Genomic DNA, 9008 nt, shown 5'->3' with positions numbered 1-9008 from the left:
ACTTCTTGTACAGCAATTAACCACTAAGAAGAATATATGCAGTGTATTATTTGTTGAAACTGTACTTCTGATTGGATTTGAAACTGTCTCATTGCTATCTGTTTATCAATAAAACTTTGAAAAAAAAACATGAAGTAGTCACTTCATTAAAATTCAAACAGCAAAGCCTTATAACCACACACACAAGCAAAAACCCTTGTGTTGACTTTGACTACAATTATATAAGCCAAATGTTTCAAATACAGCAAAAAATTCCCATTTTAGCACTGAAAGTTCAGAAGAATCCGACGGTGAATTTCAAAATAGCTGGAGCGTACGCATTCGATTTCTCCTTCTGTAAGTTTTCCTATTAACTTCATGGCCACTAAAATTAAAACAATATCAATAACAACCAAGTCAAAGCTAAATTAATTTTTTTTCAGGATTATTACCTCCATGTGCATATTTCTCAGCTAGCTTTTAGGGGGAAGGGAACATTTCACTTTCTTAATCAGGTACAGAGTAGAGGAAGGCCCATAACAAGCCCTCGAATCTTAAAATTTTCTTCATACATTTCTCTAGTATTCCTTTATATGACCATTAAGAATACAGGCTAAAAATAAAAACTTCTTAAACTGTTAATCAGAAAGCCAAATCAAGCGGTATCTGTGACGCGTTTTAGTGAAACTTTAATTTCAATTCACACAAACACAATCTCTTAAAAAGCACTAAAACTAGTGGCTAGGTTCAAATTAACATTTCCAGTGTTCGTGTTGTCATTCCATGTTATATGTTTTTAAAAATCTATAAGTTTTAGACCCAGACAAAATTATTGTTTAAACCCGGGAATTATGATTTAGTCACACATTTTTATCTTGCTTTTTTCTTGCAAAAATGTACTCTTCCTACTATTTAAAGAAACAAACATCTCTGAAGTAACTGCTGAATTTCCAAGATCTCTGTCGTACTATCATAGTTAAATTGCAACAGTTGTCTTCTTTCTCTAAAGACCGGCAAGGGCAGGACAGTACTTATTTTCTGAGCATTACCAGGTTCATACCCATGAACACCGAAGAAGGACAGCTCGACCCGGGATTCTGAGGCCAATCTACATCCCGCCCTCAAAGAAACCTCCATCAGTTCTACACACTCTTTGGGCCAGCGGGCTCTTTTTCCAGTCCAGGAATTCTCAGTATATTAGGAAAGAAACCAAGGGATTTTTACCTAATAGTCTACGCATGTTACATTTGGGGGTTTAAACAGGAAAAGTAAAAAGACGCTGGGGGCAGCCCGCTCGCCCGCGCGCCCAGCCACGCCGGCGTCTCAGCCCGCTGTCAGCCAGATTCTCACAGATCCACCCATCATTTGACAGAGAGCCAATAGCGTGCTAGGGCCGTAGGAAGCGCGATGACGCAAGTGCTGACGCTCGCGTGATGACGGAGGCAGCGTCGCCGTCTCCAAGGAGCGGTCTGGGGCAGGGGTTTCAAAGTCGCAGGGCGGGCCGAGTGGACTTCCGCTGCTAGCGCGGGTCTTCCCTCGGTCCCGTCGTCACCCTCCAGCTCCTCTGCAGACTTGGCCGCCGGACTGCCCTCTGCGCTCACCTAAGTGTCCCGACCAGACCCCGGGTGAAGCGCGGGACCGCTCCGACCACCCTCGTCCCCTTCTCGCCCGGGTGGCATTCACTCGGCGCGTTCCGGCAGCTCTGAATCCGAAGGCTCCTCTGCGGGCCAGGTACTCGCCCGGAGCGGGGAGCGCGGCAGGACTGCGGCGCTGCGTGAGCGGGGTGCCGATCGCGCCGCGGCTGAGCCGCTGCTGGACGACCCCGGAGGGTTGCTTAGTTTTTTTGTTTTCCCGCACAGCGAGCTCTGGTTCTGAGAGGAAAGAGGAAGGTGTTGAAAGCGCCAAACAAAAATTATATTGACATGGCCACAGGAACCGACTTTCTGAGAGACCAAAGTAAGCTCCATATTCCTTTATTGAGAATTCGTACGTAATGATTGATGTCGTCATCGTTAACCAGCGAATGTGTTTGGAATACCCTTTGGAACCCAGTCTGGAAATTTGTAAAAACTTAAAAGAAGTTAGCTGCGTAAAAAGCTTGGTGTTGTACGTGAAGATTTGCATGTACTTAAGCAAAAACGTTTGGCAAATGCTTGTAGGTTTTGTAAGCTTTTAGAGGACTCTACTAGACACTGAATATGTTTGTCATGCTGTGCTCGTCCTCTGAAGAAAGTAGAGGGCTAATGGCCAGGAAGAGTTTCCAAGTCTACGGTTAAGATCTCTGGCCATTTGTTTAAAAGATGTTTACTGAGCTGCTACCATTTCTGTTCTGTGTCAGGCACTACATAAGCCTGGCTGCTGCAGAAGTGAAGTCTTACCCTCCAAGAATTTGGGCAAGGAAATATGTAAACACACTGAAGTGGCCCCAACTGCTAACCTTTGCATCAGTTTCCTCATAGGGTCGTTGGAATTATTAAGTATTAAAACATGGAAAGATTTAGAATAGTGCTTGACATATTGTGCTAAACAAGTATTGACTGTTACAGGTTTGCTATTAAACTGTGGTCAAGTGCAGTGTCCTTTGGGCTGAAAGTTGAAGTCAGTGTAAGTTTACTCTGTAAAGAACCGTATGGATATCTCAAGTAAAACACTGTGTTTGCAACATCGAAAGGATTAGGAATATGTTTTGTTTAAAGACTTTGTAGCCAGGTTGGCAAGAATGAAATGTGGATTTTTATATAGGGAAATGGCAAGAGGTGACGGAGGGGCTGGATGGGGTTAGATGAACCATTGCAGAGATTATAGGAAACACTGTGAAGAATTCATTTGGGAGTATCGTGATCAAATTGTGGTCTGGAAAGCCCAGACCTGGCCAATTAGGAGGAACATGCATTGTTGCACAGTGCAGTTAGGTAACTGCTGCCATCATCCAGGAAAGACGTGAACTAAGGTGAATGCAGAGACTGCAGGTCAGGAGATTTGAAAGGAAGAGGAAGGTTTTGACTGGAGTGATGGGGAGGAAGTGATATGCTCTATTTTGGAAGCTTTATAGACTGGTGGTTAAGAACTCAGCCTCTAGATTAGTCTGTGTGGTTGTGTAGCTTGTATCTTTCTTGTTCCAATTCTTTACCTTGGACAAGTGTTTTCTCTGTGCCTCAGTTTTTTCTATTTTTAAATGTATTTAGTACAGAGTCTGCAGGGTTCAGGGTCTACAGGATCTCACTATACAGATTGGACTCTGAGTGATTCACCTATTTCAAGCCTCTTAAGTGCTGGAATTACAGGCACACGCCACCACACTTAGTCTTAATTGCCTTCTCAGCGCCCCCCTGGGGATGGGTTGGGCTTGGCATGCTGGGGATCGAACCCTGGTCACTGCTTTCTGCCTAAACAGATGCTTTAGTCCAATGAGCTATTTGGCTAACCCGAGTTTTTTCATTTATGATGTGAATATAAGGACCTTCGCAGGGTTGTGAGATTTAGATGAGATGGAATGATGTCCTTAGCATGATGTGTGGGATATATTAGGTGCACTCTGTGTGTGTGTATGTGTGTGTATGTGTATGTGATCTAAAATACTTGATGACACTGTAATATTAGCATTATTTCTTAGTTTGGAGTGAAAATAACTTTGCCTCTAGGCTTCACCATGTAATGGTGTGAGACAGGAATTGCATAGTGACTTTGGCTTGGGTGATGGGGGTACCTCATTTTTTGAAAGGACGCATTTTAGAAGAAAGAACTCTTAGATATTATTGAGATCTACTAGAGAAAACCAAGTAAGACAATTGAAGCATTGTAACTTATTTCTTGAAAAATGAGTGGTAGTTCACCTGAAGACAAATGAAGTGGAAGTAGAGAGTGTGCGGCAGGAGGAACAGAAGCAGCAAAGATTTAAAAGCTTGAGGTGACTGTGTTTTTCAGGCAATTGGAGCAGGGAATGGAGAGTATGCCATAAGTGGTAAGAAGGAGTATTGGGTATCTGTGACCCCACCTTTTTTCCCTTAACTGACCATTATATCCAACTCAAGTGGTGGTTTGAAACACCATTTCAGATTTAGGCAGATGGCATTCAGCCTCCTGCCTGCCTCTGCATTTGTCTGCACTACTTATGTTTATCTTGATCTCCTTGTAATTGTTGCATTGGGATGTGGTAGCCTAATTCAAAACAATTTGTTTTAGTGTTTTTGAGCTGGCAACTGCATATGATTTTCCCTCTGATAATTACTATTTTAGCACCGCTACACCCAACCAGGCTTCTGGTACAAAAACAAAACAAAAAGAAAAAAAACCTTCTGGCATATTTTGGTATATTCTTTATTTCTACTTCCATCTGGGAAAGAAGGGAGACCTGCTTAGTGACCTGATCAAAAAGAACCTTGTATATAAATCTGGAAAGAAAGTATTCATTCCTGTAGGTATGATTAATGAGGTACTTATTTTTTCCTCTCACACTCTTAAGTGTCTTATAGAACAGCTTCAAATTTTGTTCTTTTCTGAGTTGCACTTTGAGATTGGCTAATCCACAGCTCTGAGATTTTCTTCTGTTCTAGAAGTTTTGTTTAGGTTGTACAATTTTTTTTTTTTGCCTTAAGTAAATTTTATTAAATAAAAAGATAGGTCTGGGAATGTAGGACAGTTCAAATCCTACTTCCACAACAATGAAGAACAACCAGAATACTCAGGTGTAGTGGTGGATGCCTGATATCCCACCCTATGTGATGCAGGCTAAGGCAAGAAGATAGGTTTACATTTAGGTGTTCTGGTATGTAGTGCAATTTTGTACAGGTATGAGATAAGGGTCTAGGCTTACTTTTTGCATATATATATATATATATATATATATATGCCCAATTGAAAGATGATACTTTCTTAATTGTATTCCTTTTGCACCTTTGCTAAAAATCACTTGTCTGTATATATGTGTGAATTTGTGAACCCTGTTCTGTTCTGTTGATCTATTTGTATATGTAGGCACCAGTGCACTATCTTATGGATTGCAGCTTTATAGTAAATATTAAAGTTAAAGAGTAACTTTTAAATTTGCTCTTTTTCCCAGTTGTTTCACTATCCCAAGTACTTTGTGGATCCATATAAATTTTAGAATCATCTTGTCAGTTTATTTTTTTTAAATATGATAGGATTTGGACAAATATCATATTGAATCTATGGGTTAATCTGTGTGGCATTTATGTTTTAATGATATTAAGCCCTTTGACCAGTGAAATACATACTTCTCCATTGGTATATCTTCTTTAATTTGTCTCAGCAACAAAATTTTGTAGTTTTTAGCATATAGGTTTTACACGTTTTGTCAGATTTTTGTATTGAAGTTTATAATACTATTATATATGATTCTGACTTTTCATTGCCAATATATAGAAATATATTCCTTGCCTATTAACCTGCAACTTTTAAACTCATCAGTTGCAATAGTTTGTGGGTTTTTTTAGTATATTAGGTTTTTTTTTACATGATTTTGTCATCTGAAAAAATGCTGTTTTATTTCTTCGTAACTCGGATGCTTATTATTTCCTCTTCTTGTTTAAGTTAGCTAGAATTTAATTAGCTAGAATTTCCAATATAATGTTGAACAGAAATAATGAGAGAAATAGATATCCTATCTTTGTTTCTGTTCTTAGAGGGAAAACATTTGTCTCTTGGAATTAAATCTGATACTAGAATTAAACATGGGTATATTTTTCATAAATATTCTGTCAGGTAATGGTTGTTCTTTTCCTAGTTTGTTGAATGGTTTTTTGAGAATAGATACTGGGTTTTTAAATCCAGTGCTTTTCCAACATCTATTGAAATGTCAGATTTTTTCGTATGTTGTTAACAGGGCAAATTGCACTCTATAAAGTTTTAAATTTTAATTCCATCTCTTTCTGGGACAAAATCCACTTTGTTGTGATATGCAGTTATTTTTTGATTTGGTTTTTAAAATGGTTGCTTAAAATTTCAATGACTTGGGGGTCTGCCCCTTAGCTCAGTTTTTTAAGTGGCTGCTTCAACAGAGCAGTCAGCCTCAGGTTGCTGTGGTTCGATCCCCAGAACTCAAGCCAGCCAAACCTGGCCTGAAGATATTCTGAGCCAGCCAAAAAAAAAAAAAAAAAAATCTATGACTTAAATTCTAAAGTCTTTGTCTGATTTAGTATCAGGCAATGTCAATATCTTAGAATTCCTCAGAAAAAATTTTGTCCTCTTTTCTTACTAGTGTGATTAGAGATGGTATTATTTCTCACTTAAATGTTTGACAGAATGCACCAGTGAAGCCAGGTGGACCTGAAGTTTTCTTTGTGGAAAGATTTTAAACTGATAATCCAGGTTCTTTAATAGTGGTCTCTAGTTCTCCTCCCAAAGCCTCATGCAGTCATAGGCAGACTTCTAGAGGCTGTGATTAATTCATGATCCAATGCTGAGATGGTAGGTGTGAGTGCTGCTGGGGGAGTGTACACCTGTCCAGGGCAGATAGCCTGGATGCCACATAAGGAAGGGAGAAAGGCTCCCATTTGCTCTTGCTGCTTTTGCTATTGGCTGCAATCAGGAGCAGCTGCCCATTGCTTTGTGCTGCCACTGTGTGTTGGAGAGGGTGATCTGAAACCTGCACAAACTGCGAGCAAAACAAACCTTTCCTTCCTTAATTTCGGGTGTTGGATATTTTGTCCCAGCAAAGAATGAAAAGTAAGACGAATGAAGTTTTTCCCTACTTCATTATATACTGGAGGGGTAATTTTTACAGACCTTTATTCAACTTTGTCTCTTATACATACTAAGTATCCCTATTCCAAAGACACATAAAATTTAAAATGTTGGAAATGCATGACTTGGGGCAGGTGAGATAGCTCAGCAGTCTACAGTGCCTGCTTAGGCAAATGAACCATGGTTCAGTCACCTGCACCACATGCCACATCTGCCCTGCCCCAAGCTAGGCTGAGCTAATCACAAAAAAAGAAAAGAAAAGAAATGCAAAACCTTTTGAGAGCTGACATGGTACTCAAAAGGTTGCATAGTTTGTAGAAATATCCAATTTTGAGATTAGGATGCTCAACAAGTCTATCCAAATAGATGTTTCAAAATCCAGAAAATGCACTGGAAAATCTGAAGCACTGCTGGTGCCAAGCATTTTGGCCTAAATAGTAAGGGCTGTTTAGCCCATACTTTGTCCAGCCAGTTCTACTTCTTTTGGTCTACCTGTTTACTTGGTCTCCACCACTTTTCAGCACCATCTCGTTTCTCAGAGAGTCTGATTGACGGTCTCCGCCAGCATTTCCTTTCCCAGTGCCACGGTCTGGAATATCTGTTAAGTCTCTGAGCTGGGCCAGTCATGGAGCTTACATCTCTAATCATTGGTACCTGATACCTGATATCTTGCATACTATTCATTCACTTGCTTGCTTTGTTTATATAGGTACAGAAACAGAAACATAGTGTTTGTTAATTTCTTCTTGAATATATGCAAAGTTATATTCAGTTACCCTACTTTAAAAATCTTTGCTCCAGCTCTTAGCTATTCTGTGGCCTCTTTGTTATGGTTTAGATCTAAAAAGTCCCCTCGGAGGTCTCATGTGTTTGGATGTGGAGCATTTGAAAGGTGGCATGGGGGCATTATATCACGAGTGGAGTGATCTATGTATGAGTTGGTGGCTGGGTTCCTTAAGAGGGTTGAGCTGGCTGGAGGAGGGTCAGTGGAGTGCTCTTTAAATTCTAAATGCATGGAAGATTTTCCTTTTCTGTTGGAGGGTCTTGATTCTGCACTAACTATGCTATTGTCAGGAAACATGTTCTTTCTGTCTTACATCCTTTGCAAGCTGTTGAAGCTTGCTCTATTGCCAGTAAATAGTCCATTTGAAATGTTTCATATGATCTTGTGTTCCACGTATGTTTCTTTTCTTGATGTGAATAAATATATGGCCTTATATTTCCTGAGGGCTCATGGCTTTCTTCTGGACCTTTTTTGCATTGACTCCTGTTTTACTTAGAGTTTGGATCCTTCAGTTACTCTTGAGTGAAAAAGATTGTCCTGGAAGAATTTTCAAGAATTCTAAAGAATATGACTGTAGCTTCTCTTTCTAAGTCTTTTAAGATTAGTGTCAGAAATTAGAAAAGAAAATTTTATTTATTTATTATATTTTAGGGAAGGGTCTACAGGGTGTTCAGGGTCTCACTAATAGATCAGACTTGTAGTGATCCACCTGTTCACAGCCTCACAAGAGCTGGGATTACAAGCACGTGCCACCATGCCCGGTCTCAATGGCCATCTCAACACCCCTAAAATCTCTCACCTAGAGTACTTCCAATCTTTGGTTGATAGTAACTTTAATCTTCCATTGCTCAGAATGTCTTCAAGACACCTTTACATTCTCCTGTATTCTTTTTCCATTAGAAATTTCCCTTAGTAGGTCTGCAGTATACATTAATTTGTATACTCATCTCAGAATCTCTGTGGCTTCTACTTTGTATTTAGTTTTTGTCACATCCTATCTGGAATTTTGGAGTGGAATTCTAACAGCTGTCCTCATCACTGCTCCTATTATCTGATACTTCGCTGTCAACACAGCACTCAGTGTGATCTTCGTAATCATGCCATACTTTTTCACTTCTCTACTCCAAACTTAACAGTAAACCCTTACTTAACTTAAAATAATAGCTAAAGCTTCATCTCTCAATATGCGTCATTTCCACGGGCTTCTTGCTCTTTCTCAGGCATTCTCTTGACTTAGGGTCTGTACCTAGAACTTTCTTCCTCTAAAGATTTGTATGAAAACCATTCATTTCTTTCTTGGTTTTGCTCATTCCAGTTCCCTATCACTTGCTTTCTCTGTCTTAATTCTAATGCTGCTCATCACTTTCTTTTTTATTTTTTTCTGTAATTTTATTGAGAAACAAATAGCAATGAGACACTTTGGAACCAAATTGGTAGGACAGTTGCAATAATTAACACATTGCATACATTCTTCTTAGTGGTTAATTGCTGTACAAGATGCAGACATGATATCCTATTTACAAACACTATTAGAACAAATCCC

General features: G+C 39.5%; 2 protein-coding genes across 3 annotated transcripts in view; one reads left to right on the top strand and one right to left on the bottom strand.

Annotated features, from left to right (window-relative positions):
* CUNH4orf33 (chromosome unknown C4orf33 homolog) overlaps positions 1-9008 on the bottom strand; it is a 45001-nt gene that overhangs the window by 32168 nt on the left and 3825 nt on the right. The gene's annotated exons all lie outside the window — the stretch shown is intronic.
* Positions 1464-9008, top strand: part of Sclt1 (sodium channel and clathrin linker 1) — a 262327-nt gene continuing 254782 nt past the window's right edge. Inside the window, exons 1-2 of one of the 2 annotated variants that reach the window (XM_023719509.1) lie at positions 1464-1710; positions 1839-1935. In XM_023719509.1, the coding sequence (XP_023575277.1) occupies positions 1902-1935 (34 nt within the window). In that variant the 5' untranslated portion in view covers positions 1464-1710; positions 1839-1901. Of the gene's footprint in view, positions 1936-9008 lie in introns of both variants that reach the window. The other variant, XM_023719507.1, reaches the window with a different exon arrangement.

The sequence above is a fragment of the Octodon degus genome, unplaced genomic scaffold (assembly GCF_000260255.1).
Source record: "Octodon degus isolate 3935 unplaced genomic scaffold, OctDeg1.0 scaffold00068, whole genome shotgun sequence".
Lineage (NCBI taxonomy): Eukaryota > Metazoa > Chordata > Mammalia > Rodentia > Octodontidae > Octodon > Octodon degus.
The sequence above is the reverse complement of the archived record's forward strand: the minus strand, read 5'-3'. Positions and strand labels throughout refer to the sequence as shown.